Below are 26516 nucleotides of genomic sequence, written 5' to 3'. Positions count from 1 at the left end.
TTGCACCATATTCAGTTGTAGACACTTTCTTCATGTGAAACTAATTGACCCTGGATAAAATGAAGTTACAGTTCATAGCAAGAAGAATATATAAATAGGAAGAAGAAGCAAAAAATAATATAGAAAAAGTTCAGATGAAGCAAAAAAAAAAAAATTACATCAGAGTTGCAACAAAAAGCTGTAGTCCCAGCAATATTACATCCATGCAGTTTCCATGTTTTAGACTTGTAATTCCATACACTGGAAAATTTTACACTTCATAATTTTTATGCTGGAAAGTTGGATTTCATGTGAAGGAAATGACTAAGTCCAAAATACTCTAGGTTTAAAATGACTCACATACTCTTAAGATTAACAGAACCTAACACTGTATTATGATTTATATATTTGCACTTCAAAATTCTCAAAGGATTTAGCAGTCTGAGACCAAAGATTGGATTTTTCCAAATCACACAGAAGCTTTTAAATCCAAGTTTAGTCTAATTAAAGGATGAATGTGGTGAATTCCATGACTTTCCAACACAATCATATTGTGCCAACTCAAGAAGGATTAGTACAAGACTAACACAGATGTTTCCAAGTTCAATAAAGTAAGGGTGGGCCTGATGTGAGTCGATAACTCTTTTCTAGGCCCTGAAGTTACTGATTTAATTTTACTGTAAGCTATTCATTAACTTGTGTGAGAAGTGTCAAGTTAACAACAAAAGGCGTTAATTCCATTTGGATTATCAGCAGTGTAAATTCCCTAGCACAATCAAGCCTTTACTGAAACATTTTGGATGCCATCCTATGTCCTCCTTTATGTGATTCTCCAGACCTATATTTTGCCTCTAAATCTCCCATGATATCCCCCATTCAACTAGAACCTATCTGGAGGCACTCTGCTGGGCTTGGGGCAAGGACCAACTTAAAAAGTAGGTGAAATGTGTCTTTGGGATCCTGTGAACTCTCTTTCTGCATCTTCCTCTTTGATGACTTCCATATTTCCTTCTCAGGTACCAAGTTCTGTCCAGTGTCCTTTTATTTACATTGAAATCTATTGGTCTCTTCACTAGCCAAACCCAGTAAGACTCTAAGGAAAGGAATACAGAACAGAGTACATGCCCTGTCCAAACCAGAATTTCTGTGAGGCATAAAAAAATATTATAGAAAGTATGCTTTCTGACCCAATAGTACCTAAATGGGTAATAATTTATTAGAAATAAATACAGGTGTTAGAAATACATCCAGGGTTACTGACAAGTTCTACTGGGGAGTTATACCTGGGCAGAGTTTTCCAACACCCCATCCATCCTACCACAAAGAAGATACATGCACTCCTTTACTTTTGAGTGACTCAGAAGAATCTTCTGTGGACCTTTGATGATCCCATTTAGAAATATGCAATTATTAATATATCATCTAGGCCCTATAGACCTCTTTGATCTACATGCCCACAAAGGCAAGCAACCATTCCTTCATTTCCCCAAATGTTCAAAGCCACCATGTTGCATCTACACCCTATTCCAGCCTCTGATTCCAAACTCAAACGCAGGGCCTTAAATTCTGCCTTACCCTCCGGTCCTGGTGCTTGCCCTTAATCTCCTCAAGTACAAAGAGCTACAGGTCCTGGTGTTCCCTGCCTGGGTTCCCCTATCTCTTGGCATCTCTTACACAAAGTTGGTCTTTGTGACTCCCATCTCTCCTCCTTTTCACACTCTTCCCTCTTTGGTGCCAACAACTTCTCTCTTCCCCAAGAACAGGCCCTCTCTCATCTTCCTCCTCCTTCTATCTCCATCATTTTTCTGATCTATCATGCTCATCAAATGCAATTGACCCATAAAGGATGATATAGGGAGCCATTCCTCCCAAGGCATTTGGATTTGGATTTTAAAAGGTATCCAAGCATGAATACTTAACTAAAGGGTTGAGTCTTTGATGGTTAATTTAAAAAATCAGCCATAGGTGGGCCCCCCTCAATTAGAAAAAAACACATAAGAGTTTTAGAAATAACATTTCACATCTGTGTTTTAAAGACTGGTTGGATTCACTTTATGAGAAGTGTATTTTAAAAGTTTTATATAACTTTTGAAATTTAAGTTGTGGAAAAAGGCATGGTTAAATTTACTTATAACCAAGGCAGACTGATTCTGTGCATGTTGGGTATCTGATAAGAAAAATCAAGTGCAAACAAACTTCTTTGTACTGGATTTGAGAGAGATACATAGAATGGGTTAATCAAGCAGCTGAGAAATCCTCTTTTGATTAAAAAAATCAGCAGTTGGCAAGGTAGTACTTCCGCAACCATAAGCATCTTCTCTGTTCCTAGCCCAGAAAAGGAGTGATTAAAAAGCCTTGAGCTGGCCAAGAGTTGATTACAGTGTGGGGAGAGCTTTTTTCCATAATGAGCCAAAAGTTCACAAGAAGCAGTGGGGTGTGGGAAAAGAACACAGGTTTTTGGAGTCAGGTTTAAATTCCTACGCCAGCTTCTTCCACTGCTGTGTGACCTTGAGAAAGTGAGCCTCAGTTTCCTTACCTATAAAATAGTATTCACAAGGCTACTGAGAAGATCAAAAGACATGGCCAATGCTCTTGGCATGCAGTAGACACTCAATAAGTGCTCTCTCCAGGCACAGGAACACCAGGTGACCTCTTTTGTGTGTTCGTGGTCAGCTTCTGCCCCTTTTCCTTACAGTGCTATTTCATACTTAAATCCTCTTCTCAATTCCCCACCCTTAGTGCCTCAATTCTCTCTCTAAACACACTTGGCCTAGAGAAACTCCCTTTCCCTCCAGTGAACATCCTTATTTGCTCCCACCCTTGCCCTTTGCCTCTGGTCTCTAAAGATTTCTCCTTTCTGGGCACCTGGGTGGTTCAGGTAGTTAAGCATCTGATTTTGGCCCAAGTCATGATCTCACAGCTCATGAGTTTGAGCCCCGTGTCAGGCTCAGTGCTGACAGCTCAGAGCCAGGAGCCTACTTTAGATTCTGTGTCTCCCTCTCTCTCTGCCCCTCCCCCACTCATGCTCTGTTTCTCTATCAAAAATAAATAAGCAAAAAATAAATAAATAAATAAATAAATAAATAAAAGATTTCTCCTTTATGCTGAAAGCCAATCCCCTTACCTGTGTTCTTTGTCTGATTGTCTACCAGCTCAAATAACTGTTCTGTTATTGATTCCCTCTCTACCTTATGTCTTCAAACCTCCCCTATGTGCTTCCCTTGCCCCATGGGCTTTAAGTGAAAATTAATTTTAAAAATTTTCATTGAACACCTACCCAGTCTCAAACACTATGCCATATATTAATGGGCTACAGTGGGGAACATGGGGCTTATCGAAGCTTCTCTGACCACTGTTTCTTCATCTGTGTCTTGAATACCCCTATAGTATTCTAACTATGTTGTGGAAGATAATGATATACTGTATTAAAAAATCCAGAGAGGGCACAAAACACTGCCTGGCACTAGTAAGTCCTTATTCAGAGTTAGAATCTAGTGAGAAATACAGCCCTGTAAACAGGAGGTCAGGAGACAGAATAAATAGTTATGGGCAGTTGAGAAGTTCCCATGGGATGACTTCTCCATATAACAGGAAGTAAAAATATGAGGATAGAAGAAAAGTTTAAAATGGTTTTTGGAGAAAAGAAAAGTGAGCTAACTAGAAAAATACCGAGTTAGGGGAACAGTGTTAAGGGCCCTACTGGAAACCCTGGATTTATGATGGCACAAATTTGGGTGCTAGAGCCATTTTCTCCAGAAAAGTCAGCTGCCAAGAAGCCCCTTCAGGCCACTGCCTTGGCCGTCTTCTCTTCCCAGCAACCTATGCATTGTCCCTGGGGCATCTTGTCCATTTGTGTCTGGAAAGTAAAAGTGGCAATAAAATATATTAGCATGTTAAAATTTAGTATTTCAAAGAAAAAGATAAATTCAGTCTGAGAAAAAGACAGTTTGGCAACCAGAACAAAAAAGGGAAACAACAGTACAAGAACAGTTTCAAAAATAATCGAGTCTAACACTAACTCATGTCTATAAAATTAGTAATAAGTAACTCTCAGCTCTCTCCACCAAATAAGGTAGTGGAGGACACCTGAACACTCCCACTTACAATGACATAGTAATACGAGTAGAGAGTAAGAGCCTCTTCGGCCAGGGGAGGAGTCCAGACTGTGAGCCCACCTGAGGTATGGTAAAGACTATCCCTTCAGACTTGGCATGGACACCTGAGTAGTGTCAGAAGAGGGAACACAGAAGGAAAGAGTTTAGAGTTTTAAACTCAAACACGGATATTTGAGAACTTTTGGAGTTCTGACCCAGTCACCACTCAAGGTAAATAAATCAGGCTGCTTTGCTAAAGGTTCTGCTTCCTAAACTGGAAAACAAGAGATTGTAAGCAGCGATTGTAAGGATCCTGATAGCCTTGCTGACACCATTCACTTTTCCTGTCCATCAGGGTTACCAAAGAGATGTGGGGTTACCTGAAGCAGGAGGTAGATTCTGTGGGCAAGAATACCCAAAGATTTAACAACAGCTCTATATTGCTCATTCCCATATCTATCTCCTGTCATACCACTTTCTGAACTCTGGTCCAATAAGTCTAATTTCCTTCTAAGCATCTCCTCCTAAATGCTCCACAGCCAACTCAACCTTGGCAGTTTTAAATCACAAACTGTTAGCATCCCATCTCCTCCACCAGGAATTCCTCTTAGCAGGATGTAACTAAGTCAATCAAGTCAGGATCTCCTCCTCTCCCTCATTCCCCCAATCCAGCCAGTAACAGAATCATGTAGACTCTGCCTCCTGAACATCTGTCTCCTCTAGACAAATCTTTCTCAGCATCCCAATTTCCAGGGTGTAGATGGGTCTGGGGTCCCTGAGTTGAAATAAAGTAGATCAGGGAGAGGAGCCAGGGAGCAAGCCAAGATCAGCTCTTCATCAAGGCAGCAGGGAGCCATGGGCTAGAAAAGATAGAGTTGAATTGTTTTGTTTATTCTGGACTGAAACTTATTCCAGAAAAGCAATTTTCTCAAGTATGAAAGAAAAAAAAATCATTATTTAAATAATTACAACATAGAAGGCCTTTAAGCACAAGCTGATTAAGTTCCTTTAAAAGTTGACCCAATTTGTAAATCTTATTGAATTTAAATATTTTATACACAACTATTTTAATTCCTGGTTAATTAGTAAAATATAATCAATGTGCCTCACTGTGATTCAGTTGTATGCTCACTGGACAACTTCACTGACAGACTTAGTAGGGAGAGCTCAGACAACCCATCAACCTGGAGGCAGATCACCTAAGTTGTAGACAAAGCACCAGAGGGAATGGCATTTTTAAGGTTGGCATTTTACATTTAACCTATGAAATTATGGCAGCATCCCAAATAATATTAAGAATGTAGTTGAAGCTAGTTTAATAGTTAATATTTTATGAGAACTTAAATTTTAAAACCTAAGAAGCTAAGAATACAAGATTATGATATTGCATTATGGAAAAAGAATACGGGCATTATTTCAAAACTTCTGTGTTCTTATAATTCCATTATAATTTTTTTAATTTCAAGAAATGTTTGGGGTGCCTGGGGGGCTCAGTTGGTTAACCTACCGACTTCGGCTCAGGTCATGATCTCGCAGTTTGTGAGCTCAAGCCCTGCGTCGGGCTCTGTGCTGACAGCTCAGAGCCTGGAGCCTACTTCAGATTCTATGTCTCCCCCTCTCTCTATGCCTCCCCTGCTCATACTCTGTGTCTCTCTGTCTCTCAATAATAAAAATAAAAAAAAATTTTTTAATTAAAAAAAAATGTTTGATCTAATTTGTAATCAAACACCAATTTCATTCTTCTTCTATGATCTACTGTAGGACCCTCATATTGCCTCGAATACCACTATTAAAGTGACTCTTAACCCTCTGTTAATTTGTTAACACTCCTAGAAATCTTACACTGTTGTTAACATTAAGTTTTGTGAACAATAGTCCCTTCTATATGACTCCTTCAAAAAGGCATTCTGAAGCAATAAAAGGAGGCAAAACCAGCCAGGAGAGAGAAGGGTTGGCCACTAACTGACCAGATTATCTTAAATGAGTTACTTCACCTTCCTGGACCTTCATCTCCCCTATAAAATGAGTTGTTGACTGGAGTCTCTAAGGTCCCTGACGAATGGAAGATTCCATGATGCTGAGGTTGGTACTGAGGGAAAGGGGTTCTGCAGACCTCCTGGGGGGTGAAGTGCGGGTTATCTGGAATTAGCAGCTATAGTCAGCTAGGGCAGAGAAGAAGAAGAAGCCCAAAGAAGAGGCACCCGAGGGCCATGAGAAAGTGAAGAGGGTTAATACTGAAAGCTCAGCCTTCTTCCGTTCCCCAGCTGAGTAATGGAGGCGGCCCAATTCCTTGACTTTATGCCAGAAGTTTTGCTGTTTGGCAAAACTATAGTTTACTTATAAAAAATAGATATTTTATGGTGAAATATTCAAGTCTGAACCGTGAAATTTAATTTTTAAGTATGTGTTGCCTTCATGTATTCCCCAGTTGTCTCACTGGAAGAGATTGTCCAATGCAAGGATAATCTTTCTTCATCTTTCTCTTGTGAGTCATTCCATGCCTTGCACAAGTACCAGACATAGAAAAGATGCTCAATACATACACAGACACAATGAGGAATCTTTAATATTTTTATTTATCTTACTTCAAAAAAGGTAAAAACTCTTTAATCCACACTGACAAATATCACATTTCTAGCTGGAAAAGTGACACTTCTTTTTATACATGAGGAAATATAAACACACAGAGAAACCTAATGTTCTCAGAGCTCTTAGTGAAAGAATGGAAAACTTTCCTTGTCTCTGGAGTACAAGTCTTAACCAACCTCTTTACTTCCCCTGAAGAACCACTGTGGGCACACAACAAAATTTAATGAACTTGCGTTAGCATAAGACTTTATTTCCTTCTAATGGCTAATCACACACACCACCTCTATAAAATTACTGAATTTTCATTTCTGAAGGAAATGGCACTGGATACGCTTAGCATAAACTTTAGTAATGCCTGAGGCTTTATTCGGATCAAATATCCCAGGTGAGGAAGACCAATTTATGGATATTTAAATTGCTTCTCAAATACTATTTCTGAGATCAAAAGTACTTCAACTTTCTAAAGCACAAGAAAAGGAGAAAAAAAAATCTTAAACATAAAATAACACATCATTTCATAACCCACGGGGAGAAACCTCATGCACCATTGCAGATTCCTTATTTGACAACTTAAAACCATAAAGGAATTTTTGTACCTATTTAGTACACAGCTGAGGAATCTTACAGGAAGAAAGAATATTTATGTTCTGTTGGCACCCACTACCACCTTCCTGAGTAGTCACACCATTGGGTTTGGCTTATTTACTCAGTTCCACCATTGTCTGTCTTGGCTGTCATCTTTTATTATGAATCTACATCTCCAGCTAACCCTTTGCAGTTAGCATCCTGATCACATGAAAAGCCAGGGTAAAGGACAATCTGACACTTGTGGGCAAAATAAATAAATTTAAATAGAAATAAGGAACTGCATCTTAACTCCAAGAGGATGACTCATTGTCCTTTTAAATGATCTCCTTCCCATGAGGCCAGATTGTCCACAATTTCTCCATTATCCCTAATTTCTCACCCCCTCTGTTATCCAAAGTAACCTAATACAATTTCCAGATCTGCTGCTGAGAGTTCCTAAATCCTGATTTTTCTGGACAGAAATAAGCAAAAACATAGAAGCGTGGAAATGGTCAAGAGTTACCTCCAGACATAAATTACCATTTCGTGTTTATAAATATTGTGTCCTAAATATGGTCCAAGAGAGGCCTCTGTTGGTAAGAAAGGATATGGGAAGAAGGTTTAGAGCATTCCTACGTCTGTGGACATATAGAAATATGCAAATTTTATATCATCGTGCAAATATTATATCACCACAAATTCCTGGAGAGACCTGTTTAGGGTGATGTGTCAAGCATGGACTAGTTCACTGCCCAGGGAACATCGAGACACACAGTTCTGTCTCTCTCATGGGGCGTCCACATCCACACTCTCATCTGAGCTACCCAACAGCGCCTACAACATGAGGTAGTCCTTACAGTGCCCAGATCAGCCCTGAGAAAATTAAAGTTGACAGGAAATCAGAGGAGTTGTGTCAACAGTGATACTAAAACAATGACATTTTGTTACAACTCTTTCCCACCAGTTTGCTGACCTGTCATGTGATAAGTTTTTGTTTTGTTTTGTTTTTTGTTTGTTTTTTTTTTAGCTTCATAGAAACAAAAATAAGAGATTAAATGCTAGATACAAAGGCAATACTCATAAATACTGTTTTATCAACATAGCTCCATTGATTCGAAATCTTATCTCAGCCCGTTGATAAAACACTCACAGGAGCTATGTGAAGAATAAGAAGCACTGCTAGAAAAAGAGGTGGAGGGTTGGAGGATTCCATGGAATTCCATGGAATTCCATGGAGGGAGAGGAACCAGAGCAGTGACACACAGGTGACAGACTGGGGAGTCTTTCAGCTGTAAGATGGCCAAGGAAGTGAATGGCCAATTGCTGTCATGGCCAGGTAGGCACGCTCTTTACAATCACTCACTATTTTAAACATGATATGTCTCTACTCTGCTTGTCTGGGGAGGGAGGGAACACTTCTTAATAAACCTGGTTTTTGCATTTAACTTTTAATTTCCTGAATTCTCCGTGAAACTAATTTCATCCAAGTTCAGTTTGAAAAAAATGTAGTCACTTCTTTCAGCTCTATTTTCTGCCACTCACTCTCTCAGGTCACAACACAAAGAGCAAGTTCCCCGAGGAACAGATTTGTTCTATGATTGACAAGAGAAAGGAAAAAAAAAAAAAAATATATATATATATATATATATATATATATATATATATTTCAAATGGTAAGGGTGAGACATCTAGGAAACATTTTCTAGGTTTCTAGGAAACATGTAACCTACAGCACAACCAAAATGCAGCTGGTGGGGCTTCCAGACTCCACAGCTGCCCCTGCCCCTGAAATTGGACCACTCAAATTGGGGGCGGGGGAGGGGAAGCGTCTCCACTGTAAGAGACCCTCAGCAAGTCTGTGCCTGAGAAGCCTAGATGCCCCTTCTCTTCATCTGCAAAGCACCACCCTGCTCTGTCCTTGCCTGAAACCACATTAACACTCAGAAAATTCCAAGTAGGTCTTCACAAGAGATTGCAACATCCTAGAAAAAAAGAGTCACATTTATTAATTCCATAAATAATACTTTTCTTGGCTACACACAAGCATAATCTCATTGATTTTCATAATCTTTCTTTTGTGCTTGTCTCAGCAGCTAGCTGTAGTACGTGTTGATTCAGCATTTGGATTCCACCAGTGGGTTCCCATCACTGCTGAACCACCTGAAAACCACCTGGACATTAACCTGGGAAGACTTCTGAATTAAAGTTCCTAGAAAGTTACACAATATCTAATGAGCCATTCTTACCTTGCAAAGACAAAAGAGCTCCACCACAACATGCACACACATGGACACTTAAACCACCTAAGAGCCATTCTTATCTAAAATGATCGTAATTTGGGGCGCCTGGGTGGCTCAGTCAGTTAAGCGTCCGACTTCAGCTCAGGTCACGATCTCGCAGTCTGTGAGTTCGAGCCCCGCGTCGGGCTCTGGGCTGATGGCTCAGAGCCTGGAGCCTGTTTCAGATTCTGTGTCTCCCTCTCTCTCTGCCCCTCCCCTGTTCATGCTCTGTCTCTGTCTGTCCCAAAAATAAATAAACGTTAAAAAAAAAAATTTAAAAAAAATAAAATGATCGTAATTAGAGGACTCTCTCAAAGTACAAGAGATTTGGGTTCTAGGCCCAATTCAGTCAGTTCTCTTCACTCTTGTCACCTTTTTCTTCTCTCCAGCCACACTACGTCCAAAGACCTGAGCTAATGTCCTTCTTTAGCTTCCCTTCCTGTGAGACTAATCCTGTCCTGTTCTCACCATTCTCATCCTATCAAAACCCATGCTTAGGCAGTTAGCAGAATTGAAGAGTCTAATAAATTAACGCTTATTAATGTTTTTTTTAAGTTTATTCATTTTTGAGAGAGAGAGACAGAGCGTGAACAGGGGAGGGGCAGAGAGAGACACAGAATCCAAAGCAGGCTCCAAGCTCTGAGCTGTCAGCATTAAAGACATGCATAACAGTGCCCCTTTTATCCAAATAGAAGAACAAAAACAAAATAAAGAATTCTATAATAACTCACATGAATGAGCTCTATTAATGTAAGGCAACGTGCTGTACATTAAGCACATACTATGGTGAAGGACAAGAGTGTCACATTAATCAGTCACCTGACACTCTCTAATTAATCATTTTAGCCTCCAGTCACATTGTCAAAAGCACAATGTCAAGTGCTTTGGTCAAGAGAAATTATTATGTACATGAAATCTGTATCTTGAGGATTTGAGTCCCGCACAAAGTCCATGTGTCCCATGCCGGCTCGCCTTTCTCTCCGCCGGTTGATGAGGATTTCACATGGGCCGAAGAGGATGTGCATCTTCGTGGGCCAGGTCTCCGTTTGGACTGGACTATGCACCCCCCTCCGCCCCCCGGCCCCCGGCTGCCTGGCGTTCCCTCTTCAGACCCACTCAGACTTTCTGGATCTTGGGTTGGCGGGCCGGTCGGGGGACTGCAGCTGACCGGACGGACAGCGCTGGGCCAGCCGGCTCTGAGGCGCTAAGGGGTGCTCCTCTGACCTTGTGGGTCCCTCGTCCCTTGGGTCCCCGGAGGCCTCTCTGTGGGGCCTGCTCCCCGGCTCTTTGCAAGCCACGGCCAGCTTGTCGCTGGCTGAGGACATCACCTCACTGTCCTCTTCATCAGGAAGTCCCGTCCGCCCTGATGTGGCGGACTTGCGGCTGGGGCTGTCTGCACGCTCCCCTGCAGCCCACGGGCCGGGGTGGACGGACGCCCGCACCTCTGCCCACCCACCGCCGCCGCCGGCCACCTGACCTGGCCTCGAGCCCAGGCTCCGCGCAGGCCGTGGCCGGGGGAGAGGGGCGGCTGTGAGCCCGCGCGCGCTCGCCCTCCTGTGCACGCTGCAGACGAGGTCCGCCACGCTGAGCACCAGAGACAGCGCGCTGACCGCCCACATGAAAAGCATCATAATGGACTTCTCCGTGGGCCTAGAGATGTAACAGTCCACCACGCTGGTGCAGGGAGAGTGTGTGCAAGAGAATCTCTTTGGGACCAAGAATCCAAATAGGAGGTAGTGCGAGGCACCAAAAGCTGCCTCGGTCAGCATCCGAAGAAAGAGGTGGACGATGTAGCCAGAGGAGAAGTCTGGCACGGTCAGGAGGCGCCGCTCCCTGTCCCTGGGGCTCAGGTCAGCGGGGTCAGGGCCCCCGGGACCGCCGTCCGGCCCGCAGAGTCCGCGGGCGGCCAACACAGCCCCCCTGTGCAGCACGTAGACGCTGAAGACGGCAGAAGGGAGGAGCACGGACACACTCTGGATCAGCCAGAACCGCAGCTGGGACACCGGGGAGAAGATGTCGTAGCAAACATTGGCGCATCCTGGCTGCAGGGTGTTACACACAAACCTCTCCTGCTCGTCCTGGTATACGGGGGAGCCTGCCAAGATGATCACCACCATCCTCAGCAGTATCATGAAGATAAGCCATACCTTCCCTAGAAAGGAGGAAGCAGGAAGGGCACCATCACCAGCATACAAACACATTTCCACCCAACACCATGTCTTAAGTATTTACAGGGTGGAGGCTGGAGAACTGAGAGGTCAGTAAGCATGTATTTTAGTCACTGCTACAGCCTCTGCTACTTAGCTCATCTGCCAAATATTTATGGAGCACCTGCAGTGTGTCAGGCGCTGTGCTGGGCTAGTTGTTTGTTAAAGGCTTTGAGATTTTAAAGAAGTGTTAGAGACTAAAGATGTTTGATTTGACTCCACTAATTCAGATTTGTGGTAATGTCTCCCGGACTGAAGCTTCTAGAAAGAAAGTTGAGCTGAGCAAATTAATGATGGAAATAAGATCTTATTCTCTATAGATAATAAGCTTTTGAAAGGCTGTTAGCACATTTGTGTAACTGTGTGTAGCTGCTAATTTTAATTTAGTGGTCTTTATTTATGATAGTGGTCCACAAGATCTTTACTGTTGCTCTATGGTCCTTGGAATCAAATTCCTTTAGCAACATTCAACTTTTCAGGTTTGTCAGTGACTCAGAATTCCTTTTCCTTCTATTCCAGTTGTTATGATATATTGAGATTCCTCTTTCTTCAATTTATCATGAATAAATGAGACCAACCTAGGAAATCAAAATAGCCTCAAGTCCAATTTTCATGTCATGAGTTAACTCTTTCCTAACATGTTTAAGACTCAGTTAAAATAATCTGCAAATATTTTGTTTTGTGACAAGATGCAGAAAACATCACCTGACATCAGAAAAAGCACTGTTATAAACAAAGGCAGTTAAACTCAAAGAATAGAATTATGCGATCAGGTCATTGACTCAAACTTGTAAAACCAAGTTGACTTTGTTTAAATTCTACAAAACAATGAGTAAGAAAAATATCAACCACTTCATGGGTATATTTTAATCCCTTACTCAATTCCTTTTTCCAGGAATTCCATACCTCTCTGAAAATTTAATACGTCTGCATCAAACTCAGAAATATTTATTACTTTCTTAAAAAAATAAACTAAACTTTGGATCTGGCCTGAAATACACAAGAGAAATTACTAATCTTTTACAAATTAAACTTCAAGAAAAAGATGAACAGGAAGAAAGTGTAATCAAGGCATTAATCTCTCTTTAACTTTTACTATACTGTTCCTTCTCCTGATAAAGTAGCCAGAGAAGAGTTACACAAAGATACTACTTCCTTTTGCTTCAGTCCTTCAGGCTCAGTACCTGAATGTCAGCAAGAACAGGCCCCAGCAGAGAACACGCACATCCAAGCCTTCCTTAAATGATGGTAGAGCTGTGGCGCGATTAAAAGTAAAGCTTGAGCACACAGCTCCCTTTCTTCATGCAATAAACAGGCCAGGCAAAGTAATGAAAACAAAAACACAAGAGCTTTGGAGCTGTTTCCTATACTTACCCACAATGGTCATGTTGCAATTGAAGGTGATGAGAAGGAATCCCAGCAGGTCCAAACGTTCCATGCCTCCTAGTGTCACAGACTCAAGGTTGTTGGAGACATCGGAAGCCTGTGTTCTCCAAGAAAGTGGAAAATCTTTGCTGGAATAAATGTGTCTTCCCTACAAAAGACTTAAAGGTGAGAGCTGCAGATATAAAAGGAAAGCTTGGAGCCCAGGAACGGGGTGGGCGGTGGGCGATTTTTCCATCTCTGAGTTGAGACAGCACTGAGCTGTCCTCTGAGGCAAAGCGTTCTTGACAACTGCAGTGACCAGAAGACAGCAGGAGTCGTCTCTCATTGTGGGTTATTCTTACCCTCTTGGGACATTCCAGGCCTGTGGCAGTGCTCACATGTCTCTACTGGGAGAGCCAGATGCTTCAGGATATAATAGAAGCTACTACATTTAACCCAAGAAAGAAACAGTTCTGTTAACTGGCCAAGGAAATTTCGCCACTAAAAAGGTGTTTTCTCCTTGCAAACATTTCCATAACCCCTTCACCTGTTAAAGAAGCATTAAAATATTCATGTTTTGTCTTCTCTATGAAGCATAAGCCATCTTAACTCTGGCATGCAAGGGTCTGGCCCTCATTCTGAATTCCTACACCATGGATAAAAGCATAAGTCTGCATCTCAGACATGTGTCCCAACTTTAGGCTGTGACTCAGTGACTCTCTAGCTATTTCCTGTTTGGGTGAGTGATGAGAGCTTTTTACTTGGATACAAAAGGCCTGGGTACAAAGCCTGGGGCAGCTACCTGGTCAGTGGGGGAAGTCACTGAATTTCCCTACATATCCTCATAAGGATCAGGATCTCTGCATTAGGGAGAATCATGCTGTTTCATTCAGGGTTTGTGGGAGGAAGACACAAAATGATGATGTTGAGAGCACCTAGCATGTAGTGGGTGTGCAACAATTCAAATCACTGGAATTTCCATCCCTAACTGGCCCCCAACACCTTCATAGATTGCGTCTTCCTTTTGTCTCTCCCAGCCCCATCTAGCCAGGGCTGCTCCCGTTGAATCAACTTAATAAATGTCCATTAAATTTGTAATAAAGTATCACCGTCTGGACCTGCTGACATCAATCACAGTTGCATCAAAATCCTCTCGTGGCTGTCACCTTTATAGCTAGAAGGAACCCATCTTGCAAGGCTGGGGATCTATCATCAGGCTGGAAATTGTGAACTTTAAAAGGAATGATTTCAATTTTCCATGAAAGCTATTCTTTTATTCCCATCTTTTCTTCATTTCTGATCTATTCTTGACTTTAGTAATATCCCTAAAAAGATTCCCAGAAGAGGAGTACAACAAAGCTACTTTCATCTTTATTCACATGACACATTTCCACCCACAGAAAACATTTTGACCCCCTTAAAAGGCACAGTAGTTTTGCTATATTTTAGTCAAATGCTTCAACATGAACAATGAAATTTAGAGAAATTGTAGTTAAGTAAAAAATATTGAAATAGCCATGTGGTTCCAGTATAAAATAAAGGAAAATATCTCTGCTTCCTAATAGACTGTTTGTGATACTGCTTAAAATCTGAAATATCAGGAAACTAATTTCTGAATTTTGCTGTGTGATATAAAATAACCTATTCTGAATGCAGAATAAAATAGAATTTTACAACCTCAAGTAAATCACTATAGCTTTTGATGCCTTAGTTTTCTCATCAGTAAAGCAGAAAAAAAAATGCGTTCTTTGCCTACACCAAGTCGCTGTGATATACAAAATAAAATCACAGACATTAAAATGATTTAAAAATATAAAGAATCGGGGCACATGGGTGGCTCAGTCGGTTGAGCTTCCGACTTTGGCCCAGGTCATGATTTTGAGGTTTGTGAGTTCAAGCCCCAGCTCACTGCTGTGAGCCTGTCTGTGCAAAGCGCTCTTCAGGTCCTCTGTCCCCCTCTCTCTGCCTTCCCCCACCTTGTGTTCTCCCCAAAATAAATATTTTTTAAAATAATTTACAAATTAATAAAATAAAAACAAAGTATTACTTACGCATCTCAGGGTCTACTCCTCTGGGTTCCTGCCCTTTGTCTATCCCTTTGCTCCCATGGCATCTTCTGAAAAGGTAACACTGCCTGTCTCTCTCCCCCCTTATCTGTTTTCATCTTGCTTCTCTAAGTCCGTGTCATTTCCATTCTTTGCCTTTTTCCTGCTAGAAGATATTTTTGCTCTGCCTGGAAATTTAAACCCCAGTGGCTGCCAGAAGCAAGATGTGAACAAAAGAGGAGAAGGACAGCATGTCTGGAGCATCAAATACATGGCTCTCCATAAAATTATCCCAGCCTTCCCAACCTTCCAGACCCAGCGCCAGTGACAGGACATGGATTCTGGCTGACTTCGAGGCCAGCCTCCTGAGGGACATCTGCTGTGGCTTTCCCTGCTGGAGGGAGCTGCTTTCAGTGAGCAGTACCCAGCCCTGTTGCCAGACCTGGCGGACAAAGTGGCCAATGTGTATGAAGCCCGAGGTTTTTCTTAGACTTGGAGCCTATGCCTGGAGCCTTAGCAGCCATACAGAGATGAAAACCAGGCAGGACATTGTGGTCTTCATCTGCACCAGCCCTCCAATGAAGTATGAACACTATGTGGGTGAGAAGTCCTGCTGGGTGGACAATCACCTGGGGCCTTAGTTTGTGGAGTGAATTATTGTGATGGACAGGATGATGGTGTTGGAGGACCTGGTCACTGAAGACAAAGACACTGAGGCCAAGAGGACACCCCAAGCAGGGAGCACATCTTGTTCACCTGCTACCACAACCAGTACCTGGCCCTGCCCCCCACAAGGAGACAGCTGCTCTCCTGGAGTGACACCTGGAGGGAGATCATAGACAGCAAGCCAGGGGCAGGGACAGTGGAGAGTAGCTGAAGGAAGGGAAGGCAGGCCAGCAGGGCACCCCAGCAGAGCTCAATGACAGAGGGCAGTGTCATAGCGGTGGCCCCCAGCACTGTGGAGCAGGGTGACACAGCGACCTCCGTTGTCAGTTAGCCACCTGGAACGTTGCAAGATGGTTGGCAAGGAAACATGATGGGAAAATCACTTTAGGGAACTTTTTCATAAAACACTTTGGTTCAAAAAAAATTATCCTGGAATCAACAAGGAGATTTCCATTTGAGTGACTATAGAGCAGAGAAAAGCTTTTGGAGAGTACTGTGATCAACCCAATGGAAAGGAAATCCAGTGGGAGTCAGGACATGGATATGGCTGAATTGCACAAGATGCCAACCTGGAATTTGTTCACAAATGAACTGAGTCAGAAAGAGAACAACAGAGTCACATGCTATTCAGCCTTGGCACACCTCCCTCCAGCTTAATGATGTTGCCAAATTATTTAGGCCTGAGTTTTACCATCTATAAATTAGAGATGATACTTTGTTTACAGAGTTGTTGAGAATTAGGATTAATTTAAATGAGGTTCTAGCACATTATGTGGCCTATAAGAGGCTCTCAATAAATAACTACAGTCATTTCTCATTTTTCATGGTAGATATATTCTATAAAGTGGCCACAAACACTGAATTAAAGATTGCTAGGGACTCCTAAGGGAAATACAGAGTTGGTCTGGTCACAACATTTCAGTCAATACAAAGCTTTGTTTTATGTGGGTTTCTGTTAAAAGACAACTTATTTAACATACGTTTTTATATATATTTAATATAGTTGGCTCATTAACATTGAACTCATGGCTTATAGCGCTGTAACTCATGCCTGACTGAAGCTCAACTAGCACATGTATTTTTCTCTGTGAGGCTCATTACAGACTTCTTGCAGTTGGGAATATTAGTATTTCAGCGCTGTGTTTTGGGGGGGCATTTTAAACAGCAAAATCACTAACAGAAAGCACAAAAATTTGAAAACTTTGCCATTAAGTGGACGCCCCCCCCCCCCCAAAAAAAAGCTTGTTTACAGTTATTGAAACAAGAAGGCAGCCTGTCACCACCACGTTTTTCCTTGGCTGGAAACATGCACGTGGGTGACAAACTCTTCAGTGCTCTGTGCCGGTCCACAAATAACCATGACAGCCCCTTCGTGATTCTGTGGTTACAAATAAATTGTAGCAATTAGGCAAATTCACAAGTAAAGAATCCATGAATAATGAAGATTGACTAATAATAGGGATCTGCTAGAGGAGAGAAGCTGGGGCTGATAGTGTCCATTCAGAAGCGCAGTGTGACTCTGGCAGCCCCAGGGGCTGCAGAGTCAGAAGAGGGAGGGGTCAAGGCACAGACCCCACCCATCCCACACCTGCTTCAGTCAGAACACTTTTCCACTTCTATCTTCATTACTGTTTATGTTTTGGCCAAGAAGGCAGCCTAATATTAAGGTTTAGAACACAAGTTCTGGAGTCTGACAGCCTGGATAAAATTCTAGTTTCTTGACTGTGTGGCCTTGGGAAATTACTTAGTTTCCTCATTGTAAAATAACATTATCTAACCCCTACCCTAGAATGTGAAGAGCAAATGAGAAAAACCTAAAGCACATAGAACAGTGTCTAGCCAATGATGTGTACTCAAACTATTCATCTTTATTCTTATTATCCCAAGAATCAGGCACCAGTGAAGGAAGGCAGGGGTCTCGTAGTGGCTTTTCCTCCCGAGGATGGGTGCCCCAGGGCCCTGATCAGCCGGCCCAGAAACCTGGCCGGAGAAAGGTATTTTTCCTCTGAGACTCATAGGTAAATGGCTTGTAGGGAAATAGAATTCAGCTTCTTGAGGACTTGGAAATGATGGCATCTGTCTTGTTTTGGTGTGTGTGTGTGTTTAAGGAATAGATTATCTAATTTGAGAAATGAAGGTTTTCATTGTTCTCAGGATTTAAATGACTTATTCAGGATTGTGGCTAGAAAGCAAAGGTTCAGTAGCTGCATCAATACAACAGACTAATTATGCCAGCAGTCACACATCATCTGCATATGTAAATCTAGTAACAAAATTGATTATAACCACTTACTTTTCTGACAATATAAGCATAGGTAATCTAGGGTGAGCCAGCTATGTGTAGACCTTCTACCACCTGTATCCACATACTCCCCCACACTAGATTTACAGCTAAAAATTAACAACCTAGGCAACAGGAGATCCTGAAGAACACATACAAGGTGGAAATGTTCTTCTGGTAGGAATTTCCTGCTCCTATGGTCCCAGAACTGTCATTCTTTTTTTTTTTTTTTTTAAGTTTATTTCTTTACTTTGAAAGAGACAGCGACAGCATGAGTTGGGGAGGGTCAGAGAGAAAGATTCCCAAGAAGACTCTGCACTCTCAGTGCACAGCCCAATGCAGGGCTCAAACTCACAACCATGAGATCATGACCTGAGCTGAAATCAAGAGTCAGATGCTTAAACCGACTGAGCCTCCCAGGCTCCCCCCACCCACCGAAGCTGTCATTCTCAAATTGTATTTTTTAGCTACAGTTCAACTCCACTGCTTTTGGGAAGGGAGACAGATGTCTTCTCTCTACCAAGATGGCATTGACAGTGTCCCCTGGAGTTTGTTTTGCAGCACTTAAGCTGGTTCTTATAAGCAGAGAGGTGTGACTTCTCTCCCAAAGGAAGAAAAAAGTTTCAGGACAGATTTCCTTTGTGAAGAAGTGAAAGTCTCCATCATAAGCTTGCCTTATGTTCACAGATCTTGGGAAGTATATTAGAACAGTCTTCCTGAGTACTATGGTTTAAATGTTTGTGTCCCCCGAAAATCCGTATGTTCAAATCCTACCCCCAAGATGATAGTATTAGGAGCAGGACACAGCAAAAAGAATGGCTTTCTTTGAGCCAAAACCTTTCTCTAACTAGACACCAAATCTGCCAGCAACTTGACCTTGGACTTCCAGCCTCCAGAACTGTGAGAAATAAATATCTATTGTTTATAAGCTACATAGTTTATGGTATTTTGTTATAGCAGCACAAATGGACTAAGAAACTCAGATGTCAGTTGAAATCAAATCCAATGGATTTTCTCACCCTCCCAAAGGAGTCATCCTCTACTCATTATTGTTACTATCAATGCCTTTTGACTTACTGATGCCTTTCAAAATATTGTTTATAGTGTGATGAACACAGTTATGTCAATAAATATTTACTGGGGCACCTGGGTGGCTCAGTCAGTTAAGTGTCTAACTTCAGCTCACTTGATGATCTTGTGGTCTGTGAGTTTGAGCCCCACATCTGGCTCTGTGCTGACAGCTCAGAGGCTGGAGCCTGCTTCGGATTCTGTGTCTCCCTCTCTCTCTCTTCCCCTCCCCTGCTCATGCTCTGTCTCTCTCTCAAGAATAAATAAACATTTAAAAAAAAATTTTTTTTAAATATTTACTGAGCACCTACTATGTCTAAGGCATTGTTCTAGGCACTGGGGAAATGGCAGAGAATGAAGCAGATGAACATTTCTTCCCTCATTGAACTTCCATTCTAATGGAAAGAACTGACAATAAACAAGATAAACATCATCAGCAAAATAAATTAATTAGATAGTGATAAATGTTAAGGAAAAGAATAAAACAGAGAAGGAAGTCGAGGATGTCAAGGTTTAATGGGGTAGCCACCTCCTTAAGAAGAGCACATTTGAACAAAGACTGAAGCAAGTAAAGGAGAGAGCCACACAGATATCCTGATCCACAAGTCCTTCCTGATTAGTTTCTATTCTCCTTTCTACTTATCCTGGGCTTATGCCACATAGCACATTTTGAGAGTTACTACATGCCCAAAAATCCTTTCCAGGGTGAACATGTGGACCATACTACCTAGTACAACCTTTCAGTAACATCATTTAACATTTCAGTCACAGAATGAAGCGTTAGAACCACACTACAGAACAGGGACGAGGCACACAGTGGAACTATTTCTAATTGTCCATGCTGTTTTCTCATATGGCCACTGCAGGTGTCTAATGGGGGTCTGCACTTGCCACAGATACGCCTATTCCTTTCACTGCTGGCGTTTGTTTTCAGAGTCAAATCAGCTAAAAATTATACATGAAAGCAGGTGCTGGTAGTCAAAGAGGTAATAGGATGGAAATAACACAGACTTTGCGGTTAGAAGAATTAGATTCAGTCCTGGTTCCAAGAACTTCACCAGTGTTTGGTCTTGAACAAATATCAATGTATCTGAGCTTGGTTTGTTACCTTCAAAAGGGAGATGATGATATCCACTTCATGGAGTTGAAGATTCATTCATTTCAAACGTATTGAGGGGCACCTGGGTGGCTCAGTTCAGTGTCCAACTCTTGATTTTTGCTTAGGTCATGATCTCACAGTTTGTGAGTTTGAGCCCTGCGTTGGGTTCTGTGCTTGGGATCCTCTCTCTCCCTCTCTCTCTGCCTCTCCCCAGCTCGCTCTCTCTCTCTCTCTCTCTCTCTCCTCCGTCTCTCTCTCTCTCAAAATAAATAAACTTTTTTAAAAAAGGTATCAAACACCTACTAAGAACTCTGCTAAGTGTTGGGAATATAATTGAGAAAAAGCTAATGGGCTCCTGCCTATGGCAGAAAGATAATTTTAAAATGCAATAAGTGAGCAATTACAGTAAAGTGTGATGGATACAGCATAAGGAAAGTATGGAGTGCTGCTTTGTGGGAACACATGGAAGAGTACCCAACTCACAGGCGCATTAGAGAAGAGCACCAGAAGAGGTCTCTTAGCTAGGATCTGAGGGCAGTTATGAGGAAGTCACCAAATTCCTCCCTGATTTCATGATTTGCCTTTATTATTTTGGAAAAGGTAGTGGAAAATTAGAAAATAAAAGTTATATTGTTAGCGACCAGAAGTAAAGATCTCATCACCTTCACAGAGTTGATCCATAGATAGGAGTCACTGATCAGACCCAAAGGGGCAAATCTTTGTCCTCAACAAAGAGCTAATTATTAAGCTACTTAACTCTGTGTTCAGTCTAGAAAGGAAAGAACAAAATTAAAATTGCATCTTAAACACAAATGTTTCAGGATTTCTTCTTTAAAGCTCTCTAGAAATAGAGAATACTGGTCTCTTACATATTTCATTTAATGAGATTTTCAGAATTGCATTGCTTGGGAAAATAAGAGACTATACATTCAGCTCCATTCTGGACATCACCTGGAGAACTTACACCTTAAACCCACATGTCCAAACTAGGTGAATGACACCAAGATCCACCTCAGCCAAGGCAAAATCACAGCACTCAACTTGCTTTAAACACTTTTTTTAAAAAAATTACACTGCTTAAAGCCCTTCAGCATCTCCCCATAGCTTCCAGGATGATGTCAAGTAGAGCTCACCAAGCCCTGTGAGACCTGGCCTCCTCTCTCCCCAACTCAGCATTCTGCTTGCCAAAACACCCAAATTTCTTGCAGCTCCCATGATCTAGTTGACTTTGACACCTGCCGCAGCTGTTTCCTACATATAGAGCATCTTATCTCCTCTCTGGCTGGCTTCCAGAGACAGCCTTCTCCTCTGCTCAAGACTACCTCTTTCATGCTCACATAACATCCTGTGCTTATGCCCATGACGTGTAATATCAATTGGGCAATATCGCTGCACAATATCAATTGTTTATGCATGCCCCTGCCCACCTCTCTGCCCCACCACCTTAGCTCCCCCAAGATCACAACTAAACTCCAATTCTCCTTACTGTCCAGAGATCTTCCTTTACCCTCATTGCTTCTCAGCTGAGCATCAGTTCAACTTAGCAATCAAGAGTAGAAAGAATACAATAGAATAATGTGGATTTGAGTCTTAGACCCATCACTTATTCTGGGTTTTATTTCCTCAGTTGTAAAACAGGGATAACAATAGCACCTACCTCTTAGGCTGTTAAGAGAAGGAAACAAGATAAAACATGTAAACTGCCTGGCACAGTGGAAACATTCAATAAATGGTAGCTATAATTAAGATCACTTTTTCTTGTGTCTCCTACTTCTTTCACCTCATTCATTTTTTTTTTTTTTTTCATAAAGGGCTGGCCTTTTTTGGCCAACCAGCCAGAGTGGTTCTTTCCCTTTGCTCAATGAACAGGGAAGTCACAGCACACCGGAGGTACTTTGAACACTTCCTGACTCAATTTTCCTTGGCATTGGACATTTGTCATCAACCATTTTGTCCCAACTTTTCTGTGTGGAAGGAAGGGAGGAAGACACTGGGTGGCTGTGACTGTGACTGTCGTGTGAGCTCAGTGTTAGATGAATAAAGAACAAACCAGTTCATGCCCCCCTGCCCCCACTTCACGTTTCTCTCTGTTCTTTACCATGAAATACTAGAAGGGGGCATGAAGGAATTTGATCTATTTTAAAACTCACAACTGTTACATGCTAACCCTCCAAGCATCCAAGCATTCACAACCTCTTTGATTTGTGACAAGTGATTAGCCTGTTTGTTATAAGTGAAGGATATATTCAGAACCCTAGACAGTGGTGTCTCAAAGAGCAGGCGACAGTTAATTTGTCTCTGAGCCAATATCCTACCCAGCACACTGGCAATTTGAGAGACAGGGGGATCTCCTCAGGCAGTCTTTTTTAACTCAGGTTTTCTCTTAAGGAACAAAATGAAAGGAAGGTATGGAATATCCATTTCATTTGCTCCAATGCAGTTGGTACAGCCAGGACCTCCACAGAAACCAGCCGTGCAATTACGAAGCTCTATTTCCATATGAAAGTGAAGACAAACAAGAAAGCAGAAAAATTAAGTGTGAGGATAATGGACAAGAGTTTAAAATAGAATGACTGGGTGATAATGCAGAGTTGGATCAGGCGCCTTCAACCGTCAAGAATACCACTTTTTAAAAAAATTTTTTAATGTTTATTTATTTTTGAGACAGAGAGACAGAGTGCAAGCGGGGGAGGGGAGAAAGAGAGGGAGACACAGAATCCGAAGCAGGCTCTAGGCTCTGAGCTGTCAGCACAGAGCCCGACATGGGACTCAAACTCACGAACTGCAAGATCATGACCTGAGCTGAAGTCAGTCTCCCAACTGACTGAGCTACCCAGGCGCCCCAAGAATATCACTTTTATATTGAAGAGTGTGATTTGGGTGACAGTAGGGGACAGCTCAGAGGAAATAAACAGCACTGTGTCCTTCCTACGTGCCAGGCTGACCTGGCCAGTGTACACACATTCCTTTATTTTTTTTAAGTTTTTACTTAAATTCCAGTTAGTTAACATACAGTGTAAAAATAGTTTCAGATGTACAATGTAGTGATTCAACAATTCCATACAACACCTGGTGCTCATCACAAGTGCATTCCTTAATCCCCATCACCTATTTCACCTTCCTGGCACCACACCTCTATCTACTGATGATCAGATGTTCTCTATAGTTAAGAGTCTGTTTCTTGGTTTGTCTCTCTCTCTCTTTTTTCCCCTATGCTCATTTGTTTTGTTTCTTAAATTCCACATATAAGTGAAATCATATGTTGTTTGTCTTTCTCAGAATGACTCATTTCGCTTAGCATAATACTCTTAACTCTACCCATGTTGTTTCAAATGGCAAGACTTCATTCTTTTTTATGACTGAGTAATATTCCACCATATATATGCCACATTTTCTTTACCCATTCATCAGTAGATGGACATTTGGGCTGTTTTCATAATTTGGCTATTGTAGATAATGCTGCTATAAACATCAGGGTGCATGTATCCCTTGAATTAGTATTTTTGTATTCTTTGCATTAGTATCTTTGTATTCTTGTAAATACCTAGTAGTGCAATTACTGGATTGTAGGATACTTCTATTTTTACCTTTTTGAGGAAACTCCATACTCTTTTCCAGAATGGGTGCTCCAGTTTGAGTTCCCACGAATAGTGCAAGAATGTTCCACTTTCTCCACATCCCTACCAACATCTATTGTTTCTTGTGTTGTTTTTAGCAATTCTGACAAGTGTGAGGTGATATCTCATTGTAGTTTTGATTCACATATTCCTTTATTTGATGGCCCAAGTTTACCCAGCTAGTAGGTGGAAGAACAGGAACTTGAACCCAGGTCCTGACATCAAAGCTCTTCACCCTTTACCCCCATAAGAGTGCTATGGTCCCAGCTGTGAGGGAGCTATGAGAGAAGACTGGAGGAGTTTTAAAATTTTGCTTTGTTTTTTTTTTTCTTCACTAAAGAAGGTAATGGAGAGCTTGTTGAGTGAGGGTTCCATTCAACAATAATAATACCATCTACTCTGTGCCAGATACTGTGTCCAGATACGGATATAGTGAATTTAGACACAGCCCTTCCCACTAAGGGGAAGGAGGCAGACAAATACAATCCTAACAGGAAGAACAATGAGCAACTTCCCAGATTCCAGAAGATCTAAGACATGGTCATATAAGTGTAATAAATGATAAGGCCTACAATAGAGGTATAAGGTGAGCATTAAGGAGAGAACTAGTATTTGGAGTATGTGTGTATGTGTATGTGTACAGACCCATGAATGAAGTATGTTATAGATGAAGAAAATGAGGCTCCATGATGTTTCATGACTGCCTAAGACCACACAGGTTGTAGTGGCAAGGCTGGGATTCTTTCCCAATTCATTTGACTCCAAAGTCCATAGTCTTTCCACAATACAAATAAATGGAAGCAACTGGGAAACCTGGGAACTTCATAGAGAAGCTCTCATTCCCAGGCAACACCAAATGAGGCTTCTCTTTTGGGCAGTTCCTTTCTGGAACTAGGTAAGATCTAGCAGGTTTGTGGTAAACTACTTTAATCTTTCTTGGAAAGAAGTGGCATAAATAAATTCAATCATTGATTAAAAGGCAACAAAGAGCCCTTCTTAGCTGAGTTTGGATTTATGGAAAAGCTCATTTAGGGATAATCCATTCTAATCCCAATACTACCTCTAGGCAGTTTTCTTGGGAAACATGACTGAATTTTAAAAGATTAAATTGTGGGTATAAAGTGGATTTTTAAGAATGATTTTTCCCAAGGAGTGGCTCCTTTGTCTTCTTAAGTGGGACTGGTTTAATTAACTATAATGGGCGTGAATCACCCTGAGAACTTATCTTTTTTTTTTTTTTTCTCAAATGTATTCTACTAATGTGAGTGTAGAGGACTCACTGCTTGCTTCCAATGGGTAGAAAGCAGGGTAAGGAGACCATAGAAGCTCACTGCAAGCCTTACGGGGACCCAATGATCCTCCACCAGGTTCCCCGTTCTGAGGGTTATAGCTGAACCTAGAAGAAAGGTCAACTGGGAATCTGGTGGAGGATCATTGTTAGTGTTAATACCAGAGATCTACTTTAGGGTCCCCATAAGGTCACTTGGGCATAGGAGAGATGACTAAGTAGCTACTAAAATGTTTTTAAGACCAGGAACTAATACCTGGAGATGGGAAACAGCCAACAAGAGCTTAATGATGTGTTTGATTCAAAAATTGAAAGGCAGAAATTTAAGAAAGAATACATGAGACATATGTTTTAATCTTTTAATTACTGTGTGTGTGTGTGTGTTCTGTATTTCAACCTTATTGTGAACTCCTTGAGGTCAAAGCCAAATCTGTTAAACTGTTTTTCTGTCACCCCAGTAATGCCTTAGGATAGTTTACTCAGTAAACCTATGGTGGCAAAGATAACTTTGAAAATAGCCATGTAGTATTTCCTTTTTTAATTTAAAATGGCAGCTATAGACGTTATTTCCTGATTGACTACTTTTATGAAATTTTGTTATCAGGTGCATACCTATTAGGATTTTTATGTCTTATTGATGAATTGACCCTTTTATCATTATGAAATGTCCTTCTTGATCTCTAGTAATATTCCTTGTCCTGAAGACTATTTTCCAGGTGTTAATATAGTCATTTTCCTCATCATAGTTGTTTTCTTTTAAATTCTTGAGTTTATTTAGAATAACTTGTCTTACAGTCTTTATCTGCTAATTCCATTATCCAGATCTATTATTCCTGGCTCTATTAATACTGACTGATTTCTCTCCTCATTGTGGGTCACTTTTTCCTGCTTCTTCACATGTCTAGTTACTTTTATTGAATGCTGGACATTGTGTGTGTTACATTGTTGAACGTCTGGATTTTATTTTCCTTCAAAAAGTATTGAATTAATTTTACAGGCAGTTAAGCTGTCTATTAGCTTGATCTTTCTGAGGCTTATTTTAAGCTTCGTTAAAGTGGATCTAGTTTCGCCCTACTATGAGGGTATTACATTTCTAAAGTCTTTACTGAATATTCCCTTGTTTAACAAGGTAACTTCAGTTTGGCTGGCCAGAATTTAAGTGTCTCTCTACCCTATGCAAGGCCTAGGAATTGTTCAGCTTAAAGCTTCCATTTACTGACCTTATGGAGTTTTGCTCTTTGCATTTGTAGCTTAGCATTTAGCCAAAGACTCAAGGGAACTTGTATACACATTTCTGGAGTTCTCCCTTTTCTCTGGTATCTTGTCCTATACCCTCCAGCTGTGTCAGTCTCCCCAAACTCTAATCTCTGTC

At 41.4% G+C, this 26516-nt stretch overlaps 1 protein-coding gene across 1 annotated transcript; it reads right to left on the bottom strand.

Annotated features, from left to right (window-relative positions):
- Window positions 1–10596: 10596 nt before the first annotated feature.
- GJD4 (gap junction protein delta 4) lies at window positions 10597–15438 on the bottom strand. Its single transcript, XM_027073836.2, has 2 exons — window positions 13090–15438; window positions 10597–11660 (listed from the first exon to the last, which is right to left on the bottom strand). Exons 1-2 carry the CDS (start codon window positions 13151–13153, stop codon window positions 10615–10617), a joined length of 1110 nt encoding a protein of 369 aa, XP_026929637.1. The 5' UTR covers window positions 13154–15438; the 3' UTR covers window positions 10597–10614.
- Window positions 15439–26516: the final 11078 nt, after the last annotated feature.

Source organism: Acinonyx jubatus, chromosome B4 (assembly GCF_027475565.1).
Source record: "Acinonyx jubatus isolate Ajub_Pintada_27869175 chromosome B4, VMU_Ajub_asm_v1.0, whole genome shotgun sequence".
NCBI lineage: Eukaryota > Metazoa > Chordata > Mammalia > Carnivora > Felidae > Acinonyx > Acinonyx jubatus.
This window is presented reverse-complemented; position numbering and strand designations above follow the sequence as displayed.